Here is a 24,657-nt window from a genome sequence, read left to right on the forward strand (position 1 = left end):
TGCACACCAATATCTCTACCTGTACATGACCATCTGATCATTTATCACTCCAGTGTTAATCTGCAAAATTGTAATTATTCGCCTACCTCCTCACGCCTTTTGCACACAATGTATATAGACTCCCCCTTTTTTTCTACTGTGTTATTGACTTGTTAATTGTTTACTCCATGTGTAACTCTGTGTTGTCTGTTCACACTGCTATTCTTTATCTTGGCCAGGTCGCAGTTGCAAATGAGAACTTGTTCTCAACTAGCCTACCTGGTTAAATAAAGGTGAAATAAATAAAATAAATTGAAATAAAACGGCTGCTCACCCACACACACGTTACACATACACACACGCATGCATTGACCCATATACACACACACGTTACACACTCACGCACGCATGCAGACGAACGCATGCACACGCACACACACACACACACACACACACACACACACACACACACACACACACACACACACACACACACACACACAGATGTATTGCCTATAAAGCTGCCTGCTTATATATAGTGTCCAGTGAAACAGTTGTAATCTGACCCAAATCAAATTGTATCGGCCGGCTGGATTTACGCTGATACATGGAGCTCACAGGAGATTTCCATCAGGTAGAATGGCTCATTCCCCCACCATTCTGACTCCAAAATGACACATTACTTACTCATTTCTATTGGGCACAAAATGTAGTGCATTTGGAAAGTATTCAGACACCTTTTCCCACATTTAGTTGCGTTACAGCAATATTCAAATAGGTATTAAACCATTTTTTCCCCTCATCAATCTACACACAATACCCCATAATAACAAAACAAAAACAGGCTTTTAGAAATGTATTAAAAATACAAAACTGAAACATCACATTTATATAAGTATTCAGACCCTTTACTCAGTACTTTGTTGAAGCACCTTTGGCAGCGATTACAGCCACAAGTCTTCTTGGGTATGAAGCTACCAGCTTGGCACACCTGTATTTGGGGAGTTTCTCCCATTCTTCTCTGCAGATCCTCTCAAGCTCTGTCAGGTTGGATGGGGATCATCGCTGCACAGCTATTTTCAGGTCTCTCCAGAGATGTTTGATCGGGTTCAAGTCCGGGCTCTGGCTGGACCACTCAAGGACATTCAGAAACTTGTCCTGAAGCCACTCCTTTGTTGTCTTGGCTGCGTGCTTAGGGTTGTTGTCCTGTCGGAAGGGGAACCTTTGCCCCAGTCTGAGGTCTTGAGTGCTCTGGAGCAGGTTTTCATCAAGGATCTCTCTGTACTTTGCTCTGTTCATCTTTCCCTCGATCCTGACTAGTCTCCCAGTCCCTACCGCTGAAAAATATCCCCACAGCATGATGCTGCCACCTCCATGCTGCTGGTTTCCTCCAAACATGACACTTGGCATTCAGCCCAAAGAGTTGGTTTCATCAGACCAGAGAATCTTGTGGTCTGAGAGTCTTTAGGTACCTTTTGGCAAATTCCAAGCGGGCTGTCATGTATCTTTTACTGAGGAGTGGCTTCCATCTGGCCAATCTACCATAAAGGCCTGATCGGTGGAGTGCTGCAGAAATGGTTGTCCTTCTGGTTCTCCGATCTCCACAGAGGAACTCCGGAGCTCTGTCAGAGTGACCATTGGGTTCTTGGTCACCTCCCTGACCAAGGCCCTTCTCCCCTGATTGCTCAGTTTGGCCAGGTGGCCAGCTCTAGGAAGAGTCTAGGTGGTTCTAAACTTCTTGCATTTAAGAATGATGGAGGCTACTGTGTTCTTGGGGACCTTCAATAATGCAGAAATGTTTTGGAACCCTTTCCCAAATCTGTGCCTCAACACGATCATGTCTCGGGGATCTAAGGACAATTCCTTTGACCTCGTCGCTTGGTTTTTGCTCTGACATGCACTGTCAACTGTGGGACCTTATATAGACAGGGGTGTGCCTTTCCAAATACTGTCCAATCAATTGAATTTACCCCAGGTGGACTCCAATTAAGTTGTTGAAACATCTCAAGCATGATCAATAGAAACAAGATCCACCTGAGCTCAATTTCGAGTCTCATAGCAAAGGGTCTGAATACTTATGTAAATAAGGTATTTCTGTTTTTTATTTTTAATACATTGGCAAACATTTTTAAAACATGTTTTCACTTTGTCATTATAGGGTATTGTGTGTAGATTGGTGAGGAAAATGTTTTTATTTAATCCATTTTAGATTAAGGCTGTAACGTAACAAAAGGGGGAAAAAGTCAAGGGGTCTGAATACTTTCCGAATGCACTGCCATCCGAAACACAACCAACACAAACGGCAAAAGCATCCAAAAAGTCACAAGCTTGATGCAGTCATTGCATGTGTCACGCCCTGACCTTAGAGATCCTGTTTTATGTCTCTATTGTGGTTTGGTCAGGGTGTGAGTTGGGGTGGGTATTCTATACTCTATCATTTGTATTTCTATGTTTTGGCCGGGTAGGGTTCTCAATCAGGGACAGCTGTCTATTGTTGTCTCTGATTGAGAACCATACTTAGGTAGCCCTTTTTCCCACCTGTCTTTGTGGGAAGTTGACTTTTGCTTATGGCACACAGCCTGTAGCTTCACGGTTTGTTTTGTAGTGTTTATTGTTTTGTTCGGCGTCTTGTCTAATAAAAAGACCATGTACGCTCACCACGCTGCACCTCTGTCCTCTTCTTCAACAGCCGTGACAGCATGCATGGGATCAAATGTTACATTTTTGACTACTTAAATAGACATAAGTGAGTTGAACCCAATACTTTTGGTCCCCTAAAATGGGGGGACTATGTACAAAAAGTGCTGTAATTTCTAAACGGTTCATCTGATGTGGATGAAGATGCCCTCAAATTAAAGCAGTCTGCACTTTAACCTCAGTCATTGTACCATTTCAAACGAAAGAACTGGATTTCAGAGCCAAAACAACAACAAAAAGTGTCACTGCCCCAATACTTTTGGAGCTCATTTTATACACAACAAATGCTCAGCATATGTGGGAACTCCTTCAAGACTTTTGGAAAAGCATTCCAGGTGAAGCTGGTTGAGAGAATGCCAAGAGTGTGCAAAGCTGTCATCAAGGCAAACGGTGGCTGCTTTGAAGAATCTAAAATCTAAAATATATTTTGATTTGTTTAACACTTTTTTGGTTACTACATGATTCCATATCTGTTATTTCATAGTTTTGATGTCTTCACTATTATTCTACAATGTGGAAAATAGTACAAATAAAGAAAAACCCTTGAATGAGTAGGTGTGTCCAAACTTTTGACTTGTACTGTATATGTACATATAATGGTGTGTAGAGACAGTATGGACAGAATATTAATAGAAAAGGTATGTACAGCAATAGGTACATAGGAAGAGCCATGACTAGGATTCAGTATATACATATAAAGTGGGTAAAACAGTATGAAAACATGATCATACTGCCGGTGGTGTGTGTGTGCCTGTGTGTGTGTGTGGTGCTGGCGAGATTGACTCCACGTCAATCAGCACCCAGCTATAAGGCAGTGTTTGAGAGGGTTTATAGAAAGATGGACAGGGGCCATAATAACAGACCCATTCTTCCCCTATAGACCATGTCTGGATGATATTGGGGTCAGAGGGGGTGGGAGGGGAGGGGTAAGGGGGAGAGGAGACAAGGCGAGAAGAGAGAAGCCAGAGCATGGCCAGAATCCTATGCTTGGGTGGCTGCCTAACCAGAGCTGGCTGGATACGGTCACACTCCGAAGGTCAGGAGAGGCTGCGAAGGAACAGCTCTGAGTCGCACACTCCATGCTGCTGGTGACAGTCCCTGTCCCCCTCCGTGTCAGTGTGTGTCGTGGTGACAGCAGATAAGTCGGCTTTAATTGGCCTCTTTACAGACATCATTTCACACATCATCTACACAGAGGCTGAGACGAGTCCAAAAAAACACCAGAGAAAAAAATGTGTCAGTCCTGTAGACACTAGTAGATAGTGAGGACACAGGATTGGGCTCTATTAAAGGAACCTTTCATATCCAGCACCACCCCAACATCAACATATGTGGTTCTATGTCCTGTAGTAAATAAAATACAGGAAGATAACTATTTCCAATGACGTCATCGGTGTGCATCGTGTGATTTTAATCACTTATGAGTAGGCATTGTCTACTAATTGCCTAATAATTGGTTGATGATGTCATAGAAGTGCGCCATTTTCACATATGTTGATGTTGAGGTGGTGCTGGAGATGATGAATATGAAGGTTTTTTTTTAAAATCCCTTTTAGTTTGAATCTATTGTTTTAAGTCTACTGTGGGTCCTTTCTAAAACGCCATACAGATAGAGTACACCCTTCCATATGCCTGTATGTATGTGAGGTGTGTGTGTGAGGTACTTAAGAGAGACATGCCTTACAGGTGTGGTGGCCGTCCCAGCAGGCCGTACGGTGAGCCTGCGGTGTGCGTGCCTCGGAGGCTGCGGGCGTCGCCAGTCATGGTCGGAGGATAATTAAATGCTTCTTAAAAGATTTAAACATGCTGTTTTCTAAAGCTTGCATTGTTTCAGCGTTCACCATATGATTAATTGTTGCACACTAGGACGGGCGCAGCAGTGAGACTATGCATTAACGCTGCCGGTGGTGTGTGTGGTTCAGTGCTGAACGATTAGCGTTTTTTAAGGTCAGTTTGGTTTCGGTTCGATTATTTTAAAAATGGATCACTGTTTTTTCGATTTCGGTTTAGATAAAAACAAATGAACATTAAATGCACTATGCATTATGTGGGGTGGATGCTGTAACAACACAGAATAAAACAATGAATAAAAGTCCCATGATGGTCGTGACTGTCCATTATAAGCTCATCACTTATTAACCATCATTACTTTACTTTAATAAAATATTTACGTTGTTGTGTATACTACATTTGTTTTATTTGATGACTATTATTTAACTCCAAGTCATCGTATTTATAGAGCGTCTGTCTGTGCTGTCTGACAAAATTGCGCATTGAGCTCACAGGGGGAGAAAAAAACAACGAAATGGAACTCAAATAATTGAACCGACATCAGTCAATTAGTTGTTTAAAAGTGGAAAAATAACAAATGTTGGTTCATCGCTCAGTGCTAGTGAGTGTGTGTTGACATGTTACAGTCACAGAATCAACTCCTGCACAGAGAGCATTGTGGGAAACTGCAGAGAAAGTGGCACTGAGCCAGTACTGTAATGTTGCTGTGTGAAGTCAACTGTGAGAAAAGCATCAAGCAGTCCAAATCTGGGTGTTTGAGTGTGTGTGTTCAGCACTCCTTGATGCTCCCCTCGACACAGATCGAAAAACATTCCCAGTCACTTTCCCCTGCAACAACCCAGTCTTTAGTGTGTTGTCTGAGAGAGAAAACACCTCTAATTGTGTTTCTAACTGGTGAGCTGTAGTCAAACTCCCACAATGCACTGCCTGGTGATTGACAGGGACCGCAGCTGCACAACCACTAGGGGGCCACTGTGGGGCGGGCTCTCTGTTGGGAAGGGGCTAGAGGTCAAACTACCAAAACATCTCTCCTACACCCCTGCAATATGCGTATAGCTCCTATAGCCCCTAGACCTAGATCCATACCTTCTCAGCTCCAATCCTTAGCACCCTGTATAGGCAGCCAGCCGCACAGGCCCTTAGTACACAAAGAATACTAACAGCGAGAGAGCGAGAGAGAGAGAGAGCGAGAGAGAGCGAGAGAGAGCGAGAGAGAGAGAGAGAGAGAGCGAGAGAGAGAGAGAGAGAGCGAGAGAGCGAGAGAGCGAGAGAGAGAACAACCTGAGTACCCTGCCGGTACAATGGAGCTGCACCAGCCACCCATAAGGGCATCTCTCCCTTCATCCCTCTTTCTTTTCTCCCTCTTCTACTTAATTCTTGCTGTCCCTCTTACTCTATCTATACCCCCTTCCTCGCTCTCTCTACCACCCCCGGCCTCTCTCTCGTCTCTCCATAGCCTCAGACCACGAGTAGCGAGATGCAGCAACAATCCGTCTCTAATTCCCGCTCAGTGTTCATGAAAAATGTATAACGCTGAGACTTTGGGGAAATGCAGATTGGCGCCGGGACTTTCACAAGCTCCGCTCTGCATTAATGGAACATTATTTTCACCCCCCCACCAGCCTCTCTCCTCTCCTTCCCTCACCACCTCTAGCACATCCCTCGCTCTTTCACTCTTTCACTCTCTCTGTCTCATGCTCTTATGATTCCTTACATGCAGGGAACATACAAATTGCGGCGAAACAAATTTGGTCAAGCTTTTCCATGAAATGTTTTCCCCCCTCTCGCTCTTTCTCTCTCCATCAACAGTCATAGAGTACTAGGTCTTAGATTAGGCTTTTGCTCTCATCCTCCACCCCTTCGCCACAACGCTGCCTCTTTCTCACCCACAGCCCCCTTGCATCCCCAGCACAGCAAAATACATTAATATTCCATTTGTTAGTGGAATATTAGGAGCTCAAACAAACTGTGGGGTAGTCTGTGTGTGTGTGTGTGTGTGTGCGTGCGTGCGTGCGTGCGTGCGTGCGTGTGTGTGTGTGTGTGTGTGTGTGTGCGGGCGCGTGCGTGTGCGTGTGCGCGTGTGCGTGTGCGTGTGTGTGTGTGTGATTACGCATACCACCAATAAAACAACATTAATAAGAAGTTGTATTTTTGTCTCAAGAAAGACATTCAGGCGTCAGATCCAGAGCTTAATGGATCTAATGGAGAATGTCAGGCAGGAAGTGTGTGCGCCGGGGAAGACAAATGTTGTCAACCACTAATAACCTAACAAGTAACAGTAGGCACTTATGAGATGGTAATAATATCACAATAATACCATCAGGACAATTCACTGCGTATCTCATGCATATCCTTCCTCCCGAGGAGGTCGCTAGTCCCCCTCCCCATCTCTGTCGCTATAGCAACCCTAACAGTGTGCCCAACTTCAAAGACAGATGTAATTTCAGACTTCCAACAGCCAGTTTGAGTGGTGAGAATATTTCGATGCGGGCGCTAGCTGGCAGGCAGGCAGCTGATGATGAATTATACAAATATCCAGGAAGGTTACGAGGTGGACTGAACCACTCCTGGGGGGAGAATGGTGGAGAGGTGGACTGAAAGACTGCTGATGGGAAAATGGAGGAGAGGTGGACTGAACCATTCTGGTACCTCTCCTGGGGGGGGGGGGGGGGGGGGGGGGGGTGGACTGAATCACTCTGATACCTCTACTGGGGGGTTGATTTATATATATATATATAGCAGTATAGGGTATTTAGAGTACGACCAGGGAGGATATCACTCGTGCCTCTGGACATTGCCTGCTATTCCCTGCTGAAGAAAACAAGAGAGAGGGGGAGTGTGGTAGATGAGATAAGGGTACTATCTATATCTTCCTCTACCTCTCTCACATAGACAACTGACTCCACCCCACACCCAGCCATCCCATCTGGGATTCCCCACACAGACAAAGGCAGGAACTGCGAACATGGCCTATTACCCAAGCCAGTAGTGCTAGTATGTCCCTGTACTCTAGTGAAATACATACACTGCTGCCATACCAGCTGGAAGGGGATTGCTTTTTCACTTGTTCCCCTGTGTGTGTGTGTGTGTGTGTGTGTGTGTGTGTGTGTGTGTGTGTGTGTGTGTGTGTGTGTGTGTGTGTGTGTGTGTGTGTGTGTGTGTGTGTGTGTGTGTGTTGTTCTTTATCTGTCCTCTTCTTTCATGTCACCTCCAGTTTACAAGGTGTTAGTTTTACAGCAGCCCCACTCTGACATTCACACACATGCACGTGGGTTGGGCAGTATCCAGATGTTCATACCGTCTCTGTACCATACTGGTGTATACGGTATTACCCAAAGTGCACACACGGGGTGCAATTTTAAAGAATGTACAGTTGAAGTCGAAAGTTTACATACACTTAGGTTGGAGTCATTAAAACTCGTTTTTCAACCACTCCGAAAAATTAATATTTTTTTGAGCAGTATATATATATATTTTTACGCACACAACAATTTAGGCAACAGGGATCTTGATCCAGGTGGGGATTGAATGTCTCTGCCATAGAGATCCTTTTCAATTTCTAGAGGGGATACAGCAAATAAACCCTCAAAGTTACAGAATGGGGTGAAAATGGCAGCCATATTGGTCAGGGAGAAATCCCAACCCGTCTAATTGGAATGAATGGCAGGAGAGGCATAATCATAAAAGTAAGGCATGTGATATATCAGACATTGTGAAATAAAATTACTGTCAACTTAAAATATTGTCAAATAATTATAAATACAGTTTGTACAGGTTATACACCAATGTTCTGTATAAACAGCCTCTAAACTATATCTAAACAGACCATAGACAGACCATGGTTGATTCTCTCCTCTAGATGTGTGTTCTCTCTCTGTTCTGGGTAGTAGTTACAGCTCTCTCTCTGTTCTGGGTAGTAGTTACAGCTCTCTCTCTCTGTTCTGGGTAGTAGTTGCAGCTCTCTCTCTCTGTTATGGGTAGTAGTTACAGCTCTCGCTCTCTCTCTCTCTGTTCTGGGTAGTAGTTACAGCTCTCTCTCTCTGTTCTGGGTAGTAGTTACAGCTCTCGCTCTCTCTCTCTCTCTGTTCTGGGTAGTAGGTACAGCTTTCTCTCTCTGTTCTGGGTAGTAGTTACAGCTTTCTCTCTCTCTCTGTTCTGGGTAGTAGTTACAGCTCTCTCTCTCTGTTATGGGTAGTAGTTACAGCTCTCGCTCTCTCTCTCTCTCTCTGTGCTGGGTAGTAGGTACAGCTTTCTCTCTCTGTTCTGGGTAGTAGTTACATCTCTCTCTCTGTTCTGGGAAGTAGTTACAGCTCTCTCTCTCTGTTCTGGGTAGTAGTTACAGCTCTCTCTCTCTCTCTGTTCTGGATAGTAGTTACAGCTCTCTCTCTCTCTGTTCTGGATAGTAGTTACAGCTCTCTCTCTCTCTGTTCTGGGTAGTAGTTACAGCTCTCTCTCTCTCTGTTCTGGATAGTAGTTACAGCTCTCTCTCTCTGTTCTGGGTAGTAGTTACAGCTCTCTCTCTCTGTTCTGGATAGTAGTTACAGCTCTCTCTCTCTCTGTTCTGGATAGTAGTTACAGCTCTCTATCTCTGTTCTGGATAGTAGTTACAGCTCTCTCTCTCTGTTATGGGTAGTAGTTACAGCTCTCTCTCTCTGTTATGGGTAGTAGTTACAGCTCTCTCTCTCTCTGTTCTGGGTAGTAGTTACAGCTCTCTCTCTCTGTTATGGGTAGTAGTTACAGCTCTCTCTCTCTCTGTTCTGGATAGTAGTTACAGCTCTCTCTCTCTCTGTTCTGGGTAGTAGTTACAGCTCTCTCTCTGTTCTGGGTAGTAGTTACAGCTCTCTCTCTCTCTGTTCTGGATAGTAGTTACAGCTCTCTATCTCTGTTCTGGATAGTAGTTACAGCTCTCTCTCTCTGTTATGGGTAGTAGTTACAGCTCTCTCTCTCTCTCTGTTATGGGTAGTAGTTACAGCTCTCTCTCTCTCTCTGTTCTGGGTAGTAGTTACAGCTCTCTCTCTCTCTGTTCTGGGTAGTAGATAGTAGTTACAGCTCTCTCTCTCTCTGTTCTGGGTAGTAGTTACAGCTCTCTCTCTCTCTGTTCTGGGTAGTAGTTACAGCTCTCTCTCTCTCTGTTCTGGATAGTAGTTACAGCTCTCTCTCTCTGTTCTGGGTAGTAGATAGTAGTTACAGCTCTCTCTCTCTCTCTCTGTTCTGGGTAGCAGTTACAGCTTTCTCTCTCTCTGTTCTGGGTAGTAGTTACAGCTCTCTCTCTCTGTTCTGGGTAGTAGTTACAGCTCTCTCTCTCTCTGTTCTGGGTAGTAGGTACAGCTCTATCTCTCTCTGTTCTGGATAGTAGTTACAGCTCTCTCTCTCTCTCTGTTCTGGGTAGTAGTTACAGCTCTCTCTCTCTCTCTGTTCTGGGTAGTAGTTACAGCTCTATCTCTCTCTGTTCTGGATAGTAGTTACAGCTCTCTCTCTCTGTTCTGGATAGTAGTTACAGCTCTCTCTCTCTACAGTGGCTTGCAAAAGTATTCACCCCTTGGCATTTTTCCTATTTTGTTGCCTTACAACCTGGAATTAAAATGGATAGGGCCTCCCGGGAGGCACAGTGGTCTAGGGCACTGCATTGCAGTGCTAGCTGTGCCACCAGAGACCCTGGGTTCACGCCCAGTTTCTGTCGCAGTCGGCCGTGACCGGGAGGTCCGTGGGGCGACGCACAATTGGCCTAGCGTAGTCCGGGTTAGGGAGAGCTTGGCCGGTAGGGTTATCCTTGTCTCATTGCGCACCAGCGACTCCTATGGCGGGCCGGGTGCAGTGCGTGCTAACCAGGTCACCAGGTGCACGGTGTTTCCTCCGACACATTGGTGCGGCTGGCCTCCAGGTTGGATGCGCGCTGTGTTAAAGAAGCAGTGCGGCTTGGTTGGGTTGTGTTTTAGAGGAAGCATGGCTTTCGACCTTTGTCTCTCCCGAGCCCATACGGGAGTTGTAGTGATGAGACAAGATAGTAACTACTAATTGGATACCACAAAATTGGGGAGAAAAGGGGGTCAAATTCATTATAAAAAAATATTTAAAAAATTATATATATATTTTTTTACACGTTGTAAATGTGAAGATGCAAAAATATTTTTCATTGTGAAAAAGACCTAGAAATAAGACAAAAGAACTGAAAACTTGAGCGTGCATAACTATTCACCCCTCAAAAGTCAATACTTTGTAGAGGCACCTTTTGCAGAAATTACAGCTGCAAATCTCTTGGGGTATGTCTCTATAAGCTTGGCACATCTAGCCACTGGGAGTTTTGCCCATTCTTAAAGGCAAAACTGCTCCAGCAAGTTGGATGGGTTCCGCTGGTGTACAGTAATCTTTAAGTCATAACAGATTCTCAATTGGATTGAGGTCTGGGCTTTGACTAGGCCATTCCAAGACATTTAAATGTTTCCCCTTAAACCACTCGAGTGTTGCTTGAGCAGTATGCTTAGGGTAATTGTCCTGCTGGAAGGTGAACCTCCGTCCCAGTCTCAAATCTCTGGAAGACTGAAACAGGTTTCCCTCAAGAATTTCCATGTATTTAGCGCCATCCATCATTCCTTCAATTCTGCCGATGAAAAACATCCCCACAGCATGATGCTGCCACCACCATGCTTGACTGTGGGAAAATGTTCTCGGGGTGATGAGAGGTGTTGGGTTTGCCCCAGACATAGCGTTTTCCTTGATGGCCAAAAAGCTCAATTTTAGTCTCATCTGACCAGAGTACTTCCTTCCATATGTTTGGGGAGTCTCCCACATGCCTCTTGGAGAGCACCAAACGTGTTTGCTTATTTTTTTCTTTAAGCAATGGCTTTTGTTCTGGCCACTCTTCCGTAAAGCCCAGCTCTGTGGAGTGTATGGCTTAAAGTGGTCCTAAGGACAGATACTCCAATCTCCGCTGTGGAGCTTTGGTCTCTTTGTTGCCTCTTTGATTAATGCCCTCCTTGCCTGGTCTGTGAGTGTTGGTGGGCGGCCCTCTCTTGGCAGGTTTGTTGTGGTGCCATATTCTTTCCATTCTTTAATAATGGATTTAATGGTGCTCAGTGGGATGTTCAAAGTTTCTGATATTTTTTTATAACCCAACCCTGATCTGTACTTCTCCACAACTTTGTCCCTGACCTGTTTGGAGAGCTCCTTGGTCTTCATGGTGCCACTTGCTTAGCAGTGTTGCAGACTCTGGGGCCTTTCAGAACAGGTGTATATACTGAGATCATGTGACAGATCATGTGACACTTAGATTGCACACAGGTGGACTTTTATGTGACTTCGGAAGGTAATTGGTTGCACCAGATCTTATTTAGGGGCTTCATAGCAAAGGGGGTGAATACATATGCACGCACCATTTTTTAAGTTTTGAATTTTTTGAAACAATAAAAAAATGTAATTTCACTTCACCAATTTGGAATATTTGTGTATGTCCATTACATGAAATCCAAATAAAAATCCATTTAAATTACAGGTTGTAAGGCAACAAAATAGGAAAAACGCCAACGGGGATGAATACTTTTGCAAGGCATTGTATGTCTGTTCTGGGTAACAGTCACAGCTCTCCCTTTCGCTCTCTCAAATTGGCCTTAAACTGTTCCCCTTGATCTGAGTGGGTGCTACAGTCCAGTCTCCTCGTCTCACTCTCCTCTCCTCTGGTGTGAGGGGTAGTATAGAGGCGCCAGTAGAGCTGAGCTGTGTTTGCTTAACCAGGTTCATCCCTCTCTGTTTCCATCTTGCCTCACTCTGAAGAAATTAAATATATATAGTGTGTGTGTGTCCTGTGTTAGGGTTCAGTGGAGCGAAGGGAAGGGGATAGGTCCTGAGTTTACAGTCTTCCTCCACAGCTGAACAGGCTCACCCCTGACCTGGTCTGACGCTCTGCTGCTTCCTGTTGCTAGCGCACGCACACACACACGCACACGCACACGCACACACACACACACGACTGATCACTAGAAATAGACAGTGATTTCCAAAAAGGTCCCTTGAATGTTGATATATGCCTTCAGCAACATAAATGAGTGCCCAGCACTGATGCTGGTGCTGCTCAGAGCCAGAGCGTGCTGCTTAGACCACTAGGCCACCACAGTTCACAATACTCCAGCAAGCCGTGAGAATACTTGATGATACTTTATGGTAATAGCGCATCTTTTAGAATTATTTTATTTTAAGCCTTTCCCAAACCATGACCCTAACCTTATCCACTCAGAATGAATACCTAAACTTAACCCTTTGAGTTGTTTCTGTTTTAACCCAGTAACTACGCGGAATTATCCCTGTAACCACGCAGAATTAATTCGTGGAAAATAGAGTTCACCCATAATACGTCGAATTTTGAAGGGAAACTGTGATAGCTTGTTGCACACACACTTAATTAACTTACACACGCACACAAACACCAGGGTTTATCTGCTTTTGGCGGATTTAAAAAAAATCCGATAAATAAAAATTGTCCAGGAGTAAAATAAAAATTCCCATTGTGAAATCATGCTTTTTAGCCTACTCATTGTCAGAAATACCAGTCGATGGAAATACATTTGACTGGTCATGCTTATCAGTCTATAGATGAATTTGCATAATTTCATGGAATTCAATTGGCAAGTGTGTACAGTATATTCTTTACATTACTTATTTATCAGACACGTACCACATTCAGATAGGCGGTACGGTCTTTGAGCGGAAAATCTGTCAGACAGTTTAAGAGTTACAGCATCTCGAACAGCAAACGCATAGGCAAAGGAAGGCAGACTTCATCCGCGCGTCACACACCACTTTGCATTGAGCTTTGAAACCCTATACTTAATTGTTTGAAACCCCTGAACGTTTTACCACATATTACCTTGCTTCAAAGTAGCCTAGCCAAAATCAGACGATATCCGTGATGGAAATGATTTTATATAAACTTTCTTTCGTTGTCCAGTAGCCAAAGGCACAATCCTAATCATACTAGCAACCCATGTTAGTTGTTGCATATTACAGCTCCCCTCTTTCTACATTTCTAACGGATATTTTCATCTCTGTCACATGAAACCGCTCGCATGTTCGGTGCGCTTCGACAAGAGTGTTTTCCCATTCATTGTATTATGGAACGAACATTTGCGTGTAGCCTACTGCCTTGTGCGCATTGCTGCGCGTATAATGTGAAAGAATAATCGTTTATCAACAGTTTAAGCTAAACGTTAAGCTAACTCTGTTGCTTCAGACACATTGCTTAAAAAATATATATCTGTTTTTGCCTAGGCCTACTGGTTGTATGAATGTGGGCTCTATCGTCCCACAACTGTCCCAGAGTCTGTTTGGAATAGGCTATTTCTTTCTCGACAAGCTGACCAATAGAACAGGTCAACTTTTCTACTATGAAGATAGTGCATTGACATAGGCTAGTGATTTTGCTGTTAATTACTCATCTTGTGGGCTGAGGGAAAGTACATGTGGACAGTTATTCTAACGTCTTCAAAGTGCGCAACCGAATTTGGTAAGAAAGACTGCACATAGTTGCATCCTCAACTTGCATGTTCTGTTACTATGAATTACCATAATTTAAATGTGATTTAGGTCATTCTGAGCGCCGTCGGTGGACGCACTAATCAGGTTACCCACCCAATGCATATGGGTCTGGTCAATTCCTCAAATGTCCGGGCAAATTAAAATGCTGCGGGTGTCTTGCGCCACATTTTCCTAAAGGAAACCCTGACACACACACACAGCCCAACAGCACCTGCAAAGTTTCTATGGAACTATGTTGGTTTGTGAGTTGGGCTGAGCAAGGAATACCACACTGTGGAAACCAGTCACCCCACAACTGATGCTTGAGTTTCTAGAACAGTGGTTCTTAACCTGGGTTCGATCGAACCCCAGGGGTTCGGTGAGTCAGTCTCAGGGGTTCGGCCGGAGGTCAAGACACACATCCGACTCATATGATTCGTGATGACACGCCCCGCCCCGCTTGGCCATCATTGGCTGCAGGTGATCACGCTACATCGCTTGGCCTATCTGTGCTGCAGGGAATTTGGTGCGCCCAGTAGTCAACTTGTGACTGTCGTGATGGTACGTCTTGTGATTTCTTTCTTAATATTTTAATCCCTTCATACTTATTATGTCGAGCAAAAAAAGAAAGTGGTCGGACGAATATGTGCAATATGGATTCACATGTATAACGGAACGTGATGGGAGTCAGCGTCCTAACTGCATGATTTGCAATGCCAAGTTGAGCAATTCTAGTCTAGCACCGGCAAAACTAAGAGAACACTTCCTTAAGCTGCATGGAGATGGAAAATACAAGAACGCAACGCTCGCTGAATTCAAGGTGAAGAGAGCCAGATTCGATGAAAAGGCTACTCTGCCTGTTCTCGGCTTTGTACCCATCAACAAACCGATCCTCACAGCATCGTACGAAGTTGCTTACCTGATCGCAAAGCAGGGCAAACCACACACCATTGGTGAAACACTCGTAAAACCAGCTGTGTTGAAGATGGGGAATATCATGCTGGGAAAAGAGGCTGAAGTTAAGTTATTCCAAATTCCTCTTTCAAATGACACCATCAGCGACAGAATAGAGGACATGAGCAAAGACATCTTGGCTCAAGTAGTTGCAGATCTGATTTCAAGCCCGGCAAAATTCAGCCTTCAACTGGACGAGACCACAGACGTTTCCAATCTAAGCCAGCTTGCTGTATTCGTGCGCTATGTGAAAGACGACGTGATAAAGGAATTTTTATTTTATTTTGTAAGCCTCTTACAACAACAACTAAGGCAGCCGATGTGAAGAAACTTGTGGATGACTTCTTCAAAGACAACAATCTTTCGTGGGATATGGTTTCTGCAGTTTGTTCGGACAGAGCTTCAGTCATGCTGGGAAGAAAGTCTGGTTTTGGTGCGCTAGTGAAAGCCGATGCACCACACATCATTGTTACGCATTGTATTCTGCACAGGCGTGCGTTGGTAACAAAAACCTTGCCTCCAAAACTGGCAGAAGTATTAAAAATTGTAGTGAAATGCGTGAACTATGTGAGAACTAGTGCTCTGAGGCACCGCATCTTCAGTGAGCTGTGTAAAGAAATGGGCTCTGAATTCGAGGTACTTCTGTACCATTCTAACGTTCGGTGGTTATCCCGGGGACAGGTGCTGAATCGGGTTTTTGCCGTGCGTGTGGAATTAGCCCTGTTTTTGCAAGAGCACCAACATTGTCATGCAGATTGCTTCAAAAATTCTGAGTTCATTCTCATTTTAGCGTACATGGCTGATATCTTCGCAGCTCTCAATCATCTCAATCAAAAGATGCAGGGCGGTGGAGTCAACATCATCGAAGCGGAGGAAAACCTGAAGGCTTTTCAAAAAAAAGCTACCATTATTGGAAACGACGAACAGAGAACGATAACTTCGCAAACTTTCCCCTGCTGGACGACTGTGTAAGTAAGATCGAAGATGTATCTGGAATCGGAGACATTTCTGTACCCGCGGAACTGAAGCAAGCAATTGCCACGCACTTAGATGAGCTTGCAAAGTCTCTCGACGGATACTTCCCTACAAGAGAGTCATATCCAGCATGGGTGAGAGAGACGTTCACGTTTAGTGTTGAGACAACAGATGTCAATGATGAATACCTCGATGAAATCATTGAAATTCAGCAGAGCCAGGTTCAACAGCAACTCTTCAGAACAACAACGCTTTCAACGTTTTGGTGTCAACAAATGGTAACGTACCCTGTTATTGCTAAGAAAGCTCTGGAGATTTTCATACCGTTTGCGAGCAATCCTTTTCGAGGATGCTGGACATAAAAACGAAGAAAAGGAACAGACTTTGTTGCGAAAATGACATGAGAGTGGCACTTGCCAAGGTGAAGCCGCACATTTCTGAACTGGTCTCTGAAAGGCAACAGCAGAAGTCACACTGATTTGCAGTAAATATTCATTATTATGTTTTTGTGTGAAAATCATGTTTTGATGATTTTGTTCTTTGAACACAGTGATGTTGATGCACGGTTCATTTTGTGCATCGGTAAAATATATACCTATGTTTTGAATTTGAAAAAATCATATTTTATTTTTCCAATTAAGAAGGGTTCGGTGAATGTGCATATGAAACTGGTGGGGTTCAGTAACTCCAACCAGGTTAAGAACCACTGTTCTAGAAGAACAGCACACTGTATACTTCTAAAAGATCCACAGCAGCTAATCCCACACAGACTCCAACTAGAGAATGGAGAGTCCCTTTCATAACATCCTATTTTGTGAGAATTGCTACAGCCTCTGGTCATGCCTGCTATCCTACTCCATACAGAGCCAGGACATGAGTCTGCTTCCCAATGAATCATTGATGTAGAGGGACTGACGCCAAGCTAAACGCTGCTAAACAAGCTCAAGTAGTAACCCTTCAGAAGCAAGTCAGTCAGGGTGCCTTTTAAGTAAAGCCAGGTTCACATGTCTGGCCTGGAGCAAGACTTGGGTACAAAGTGTGCGACAGCAGCCATGTGTGTGCCCAAAACAGAAAATAGGTCTGCATGAGTTCAGCAAAATGCACTTGACAGAATATTGATCATAGGAAAATACTGTGTGTGTAATACACAAACAACAGTGTTTCTCTTCTAACCCTTGTACAGTATTTCACAGTAGACTAAGAGTAGGCAGCAGAGGAGCAGTTTAACTGGGTAGCTGGATACAGTATGATGCACTAGTACCCCCCCCCCCCCCCGTCTCCGAGGCTCTCTTTCCCTCCTCCTCTGTCCCTTTCTCCCTCACTCCCTTTACCTCCCTTCCCAGCATGCAGTGGGGTTGAGTGGGCCACAGTGCAGAGCCCTAACCCCTCTGTGACATTACAGCTCCGAAGAGAACACGGGGAGAACATAGGGAGCATGCATGGCATGTTCCTCACACACACACACAGACTGAGGGGGAGTGTGTGTGTGTGTGTGTGTGTGTGTGTGTGTGTGTGTGTGTGTGTGTGTGTGTGTGTGTGTGTGTGTGTGTGTGTGTGTGTGTGTGTGAAGTGTGTGTGCGTGTGAAGTGTGTGTTTAAGGAGCGGGGGTATCGGCCTCCCCAGCTGCGCCCTGTCAATCATGACCCAGGCAGCAGTGGGAAAAACAGAGGAGAGGAGGAGGGAGAGAGAGTGGTCATTCTATTTTTCTTTTTTGTTTCATGAGAGTCTGGCTAAGACCACCACAGTTAGAGCATCACACCACCATGTATGTGAGGAATGTGAAAGGTCGGAGTTGTGTGTTACTCACATTATCTAGGGTTTGGAAAAAACATTACACCTAAAAACTACACATTTCATACAACTTGTGATTCAAAGGTGTCTGAGTCCATTTTGCCTCACTCCCCCCCCCCCCCCCCCCCTGTCTCTCTCCCACTCTTTCCACATGGTTCCCCCTCCACTCCCTGTCATGGAAACAGAACAGAGCAGGCTGACTGCTTGACTGGCTGTCAGGGGAGGAGAGGAGAGAGCAGGGCAACATGTACTGACTGGAACGGCAAGGCTACAGTAGGCAGCGTGTGAAAGCTCAGACTAGACGAGAGGAACAGGCTTCACTGGAGCACAGCCTCAGGTGTCAGGGCTGGAAGCTGCTCTCACAAGGTAAAGATCAACCCAACACCACTGCTAAAAGTGAAGCTAAAAGTTAGGCTAAAAGTGAATAAGTGTCCAGGCTTGAGTAGATGCACGCGCACACACACACACACCCACACCCACACAAACACACACACATGCACACACACATTACAGCACAATCAGAAACAATAACAGGACAGTTCCATTACTATTTCCATTTGAGTGACTTGCAGTTAGTGCTTTCATCTAAAGACACCTGGGTGGGACAACCACATATCACAGTCATAGTAGAGTTCCCCGACCCTCGGTTCCCCCAGTGGGGAGATGACAGGAGCTTCAGACCCAACATCAGACAGGTGAAAGAAAACGGTTCTGGCTGCTTCCTGACACACACACACACACACACACACACACACACACACACACACACACAAAGAGAAAACCAACGCATGGGCGTTCTAGAAACAAAATACACCTGCCAAACATCCCTGCAGATTAACATCTAGTCTATCTGTTTCTATGGTTGGGAATAGTCCAGAAATTGCTCTGAGGCGATGCTGGGATTAAAGCAACATAATGTGAACTGATGTGATGTGCCTGGTAGTGTAGTGAAGGCTGAGCTGAGACACTCTGGGAACACACTGACACATCAACGCAATCTCTCAGTTACAAAAAAAACTTTCATGATGGAGGTTCAGAGACATTGAGAGGAGAGGGAGGGAGAGGGGGAATGCTTAAAGAGAGAGGAAGAGAGGGACGATGTTGAGAGAGCTAGGGAATGGCAGCGAGATATTGGATCGGAGAGAAAGAAAGGAGGGTGAAAGAGAGAGAGAGAGAGAGAGAGAGAGAGAGAGAGAGAGAGAGGTAAAACAGGCAGCATGTGACAGACAGAGACCGCAGAGGGTTACACTTCCGTAAAGAGGGAGACGGTTAAAAGGGAGAGAACGAGAGAAAAGCGGGAGATGATAGGGACCGAAATACAGAGTAAATGAAGGAGAGGAAGAGAGAAAGGAATGTGAGTCTGATGGTGCCTGTGTTGAACTACCTCCTCCATCTTGACTAGCTGAGAGACTATTGCACTGACAAGGCTCATTGTAATTAAACAAATGAGTGTAAAGGGCAGGATCCAGCTCAGAATATTACCCTAGTACACCTGTTCTCTCCTCTCCCTTCCTCTCCGCTTCTCCCTGCTCCTCTCCGCTTCTCCCTCCCATCCTCCCAGTTCCTCTGCTCTCCCCTCCTCTCCCTTCCTCTCCTCTCCACTTCTCCCCCCTCCTCTTTTCTTCTCTCTGCTTCTCGCCCCTCAAGTCCTCTCCTCTTCTCCTCTCCACTCTAACAATACTTAGTGTAGCAGAGCCCAATCTAAGGTGCCCATTTCTACTTATGTAGGCAGTGCAAACACAACAGAGTGGTGTAGTGTCAATGTGGGCATTAGATCTGAAATGGGCAGTGAAATCTAGGTCTGCCCTCAGAGACTGAGGGGGAAGAGGAGCCTAAAGGGAATCGGATTGTTTGATTGAAGAGCGTAGCTCTGATCCCACCCTGAGTGACAGAGCTCTCCACCAATCGTGCACTGACAGCTCAGGGAGCACAGAGGAAGCGGAGGGAAGAGAAAGGGTGCACTGCTTTTCTCTTCCCCCTCTGTTTCTTTCATTAAACACAAATACAGTTTGTATTTGTCTACTACGTTTTACATATTTTACGCACTCAAATAAGGTGACTTTTTTTAAAGTGACACTCCTATACTTTAGTAATGGTGGGGATTGGCTGGGAGAGCTGTCACTCACCGGGAGGCTGGAGGGGCAGTCCTGCGGGATCAGACCCATGTCCTCAAGGTTGGCCTTCCCAGAATTCCCTGGGACATGCTGCTGACTCCTGGTGCTGCCTCTGTAGCTCTCCTGCGGAGCCTCCTGGAGAGAGAGAGAGAAAGACAAAGAGAGAGAGAGAGAGAAAGACAAAGAAAGAGAGAGAGAGAGAGAGAGCAAGATATAGCAAGAGAGAGAGAGAGAGAGAGAGAAAGCAGAAAGAGAGAAGAGAGAGAATGAGAATGAGTGGAATAGAGTATATAGAGAGAAAAAATGATGGGGGAGGGGGGGATTGACAGAAAATGACATCATGCATTAGAGTGTGTGTCTCAGGGGGCAGGGGTCTGATGAATGGAGCAGAGCTCTAACAGCAGCTTTGCACATGATGAATTAAAGTGAGCTAGCCTCCCTCCATGTTTTGACCAGCTGTGAAGGAGGCTTGAATGCCTGTCAAGCTCTGAAACCTCAGGTACAGTCAGTGTGTGTGTGTGTGTGTTAGGTATGTAGGCAGAGTGGAGCTGAGTGTCCTCCAGTCAGGCAGTGGACCAGATAGATAGAAGTAAATACAGGACAGTAATACCAGACTGTAATTAGGTTTTAATTGAGTGCTGCTGGACACACTGTTTAGCATGGGAGACATGACAGCCTAGCAACACTACTGCAGCACAGCCACAGAGTGTAGACGAACACACACACAAACACACACACACACACTACAACCCAATACGCGACAATAAACCACCTACTTACTGGTGGACACACAAGCGTGGGTGAATCTATTGTCACACAAACGCATACACCAAAACACCCCATCAACAGTAGTCTATTCCACCAAATCTGATATCTTGAGAAACACACCTTTATCCTTTCCCCCAAATTGTTTTCTCTTAACTATAATCACAACCATATTAGGTCTGTAAACCAATTTACTTTCCAGAGATAAAAATGTAATGTTTCTAATTTAGTTCCTTTCATTGAGTAGTCAGATCATCCTACATGGTGTTCAGTTATCAGACAGCCACCAGGACAATGGAAGGATGCTTCTATCCGGGGTACAGGATACCTCTCTCTCTGCTGGCATCCCAATCACGGACACCACAAACACATCGTCTGTACAATCTCTTGACATGACTTAAGTGGCTCTGAATAACCTCAGGAGGTCATTCACTACAACAGCAGCGAGGCTGAGTACTCCCAAACAAATAGACGTGGTTCTATATTTAGTACTATGGTGGTGAAGCCTAATGACATAGAGCCTCCCTGGACAGTGCACTAGGCAGGGTACCAGGGTACACTCTACTCTACAGTGGCACCATGCCAACCTACAGCTTTATTACATCACACACCAGAGGCAACCCTTCATTTAGCATGACGCCCCTTACACAAATATACAGCTGTTTTCCTTGTAAAAACACACAGCAATGTTCCTTACACAAACACACAGCACTTCCCAAAGTAAACAGAGACGAAGACAGGGGAAGTCATCCACTTGAAGAGTATGTAATGCAGACATCCTGAGACTGGTCTGGCCACACTCACCACTCCACTAGTGTACACACTGGCAGATAGACAGACAGACACGGGCACACACTCACCACTCCACTAGTGTACACACTGGCAGATAGACAGACGGACACGGGCACACACTCACCACTCCACTAGTGTACACACTGGCAGATAGACAGACGGACACGGGCACACACTCACCATTCCACTAGTGTACACACTGGCAGATAGACAGACGGACACGGGCACACACTCACCATTCCACTAGTGTACACACTGGCAGATAGACAGACGGACACGGGCACACACTCACCACTCCACTAGTGTACACACTGGCAGATAGACAGACAGACACGGGCACACACTCACCACTCCACTAGTGTACACACTGGCAGATAGACAGACGGACACGGGCACACACTCACCACTCCACTAGTGTACACACTGGCAGATAGACAGACGGACACGGGCACACACTCACCATTCCACTAGTGTACACACTGGCAGATAGACAGACGGACACGGGCACACACTCACCACTCCACTAGTGTACACACTGGCAGATAGACAGACGGACACGGGCACACACTCACCACTCCACTAGTGTACACACTGGCAGATAGACAGACGGACAAGGGCACACACTCACCACTCCACTAGTGTACACACTGGCAGATAGACAGACGGACACGGGCACACACTCACCACTCCACTAGTGTACACACTGGCAGATAGACAGACGGACAAGGGCACACACTCACCACTCCACTAGTGTACACACTGGCAGATAGACAGACGGACACGGGCACACACTCACCACTCCACTAGTGTACACACTGGCAGATAGACAGACGGACAAGGGCACACACGCATCACTACATTAACTTAATAGAAAACAGGAGAGACACTGCAAAGACTAGTCAATTATTTACTTAGGAAGAAATGTGAAAGACACAGAGAGAGAGAGAGAGACAGAGAGAGACAGACAGAGACAGAGACAGAGAGAGAGAGAGCGAGGGAGAGAGACAGAGAGAGAGATCAGATCAGACCAATGCCCCTCCTGCCCACCCCATGCACCCCACCCCCACAAAGAGAGCCTCGGCATGGAAGTCACACATACGCCCAGGTAGTGAGCGGGCAAACAGGCCCAACACCCACTCTTACACTAGCCCAAGCCAAGCCATGTACCAGATGCTCAGCAGGCTCTGCTCACACTTAGTGGCCTGAGGCCAAACCACACGACCAACAACATTCGATACTTTATGGAACACAAAGGCTTCACTATATCATCCTGGAATATCCAAGGCCTGAGGTCATCTGCCTTTGGCCTAAAGCAGGAACCCGGACTTCACCAAAGAAATCGGTAATACAGACATGGTCATCCTGCAAGAAACCTGGTTATAGAGGAGACGGACCCACTGGTTGCCCTCTAGGTTACAGAGAGCTGGTAGTCCCATCCACCAAACTACCAGGTGTGAAACAGGGAAGGGACTCAGGGGGTTTGCTAATTTGGTATAGAGCAGACCTAACCCACTCCATTAAATTAATCAAAACAGGAACATTTTACATTTGGCTAGAAATTCAAAAGGAAATGATCTTAACAGAGAAAAATGTCCTCCTGTGTGCTACCTATATCACCCCCACTAGAATCCCCATACTTTAATGAAGACAGCTTCTCCATCCTGGAGGGGGAAATCAATAATTTCCAGGTCCAGGAACATGTACTAGTCTGTGGCGACCTAAATGCCAGAACCGGACAAGAACCTGACACCCTCAGCACACAGGGGGACAAACACCTGCCTGCAGGTGACAGCAGTCCCTCCCACATATGCCCCCCTAGGCACAACTATGACAACATAACCAACAAAAACGGGCCACAACTCCTGCAGCTCTGTCGCACGCTGGGTATGTACATAGTCAATGGAAGGCTTCGAAAGGGCTCCTATGGTAGGTACACTTATAGCTCATCTCTTGGCAGTAGTACTGTAGACTACTTTATCACTGACCTCAACCCAGAGTCTCTCAGAGCGTTCACAGTCAACCCACTGACACCCTTATCAGATCACAGCAAAATCACAGTCTACTTGAACATAGCAATACTCAATCATGAGGCATCAAAGCCAAAGGAACTGAGTAACATTAAGAAGTGATATAGATGAAAGGAATGCAGTTTGGAAACCTACCAAAAAACAATTAGGCTACAACAAATTCAATCCTTTTTAGACAATTTCCTGGGTAAAACGTTCCACTGTAATAGTGAAGGTGTAAACTTGGCAGTAGAAAATCTTAGCAGTATATTTGACCTCACAGCTTCCCTATCAAATCTAAAAATCTCAAATAGAAAACCGAAGAAAATTAACAATAATGACAAATGGTTTGATGAGGAATGCAAAAATCTAAGAAAGAAATTGAGAAACCTGTCCAACCAAAAACATAGAGACCCGGAAAACCTGAGTCTACGCCTTCACTATGGTGAATCACTAAAACAATACAGAAATACACTACGGAAAAAGAAGGAACAGAACGTCAGAAATCAGCTCAATGTAATTGAAGAATCCATAGACTCTAACCACTTCTGGGAAAATTGGAAAACACTAAAACAACAACACGAATAATTAACTATCCAAAATGGAGATGTATGGTTAAACCACTTCTCCAATCTTTTTGGCTCTATAACAAAGAATAAAGAGCTAAAACATATACAGGATCAAATACAAATCTTAGAATCAACTATTAAAGACTACCAAAACCCACTGGATTCTCCAATTACCTTGAATGAGCTACAGGACAAAATAAAAACCCTCCAACCCAAAAAGGCCTGTGGTGTTGATGGTATCCTTAATGAAATGATCAAATATACAGACAACAAATTCCAATTGGCTATACTAAAACTCTTTAACATCATCCTTAGCTCTAGCATCTTGCCCAATATTTGGAACCAAGGACTAATCACCCCAATCCACAAAAGTGGAGACAAATTTGACCCCAATAACTACCGTGGGATATGCGTCAACAGTAACCTTGGGAAAATCCTCTGCATTATCATTAACAACAGACTTGTACATTTCCTCAATGAAAACAATGTACTGAGCAAATGTCAAATGGGCTTTTTAGCAAATTACCATACAACAGACCACCTATTCCCCCTGCACACCCTAATTGACAACCAAACAAACCAAAACAAAGGCTTAGTCTTCTCATGCTTTGTTGATTTCAAAAAGCCTTTGACTCAATTTGGCATGATGGTCTGCTATACAAATTGATGGAAAGTGGTGTTGGGGGTAAAACATACGACATTATAAAATCCATGTACACA

At 45.0% G+C, this 24,657-nt stretch overlaps 1 protein-coding gene across 4 annotated transcripts in view; it reads right to left on the reverse strand.

Annotated features, from left to right (window-relative positions):
• LOC110505402 (AT-rich interactive domain-containing protein 1B) overlaps window positions 1-24,657 on the reverse strand; it is a 229,487-nt gene that overhangs the window by 145,144 nt on the left and 59,686 nt on the right. For all 4 annotated transcript variants that reach the window (XM_036962211.2, XM_021584599.3, XM_090220667.1 and 1 more), the window contains exon 4: window positions 19,818-19,940. In XM_036962211.2, the coding sequence (XP_036818106.2) occupies window positions 19,818-19,940 (123 nt within the window). The remainder of the gene's footprint in view (window positions 1-19,817; window positions 19,941-24,657) is intronic.

This window comes from Oncorhynchus mykiss, chromosome 25 (assembly GCF_057628025.1).
Source record: "Oncorhynchus mykiss isolate SJ-2025 chromosome 25, ASM5762802v1, whole genome shotgun sequence".
NCBI classification, from domain to species: Eukaryota; Metazoa; Chordata; class Actinopteri; order Salmoniformes; family Salmonidae; genus Oncorhynchus; species Oncorhynchus mykiss.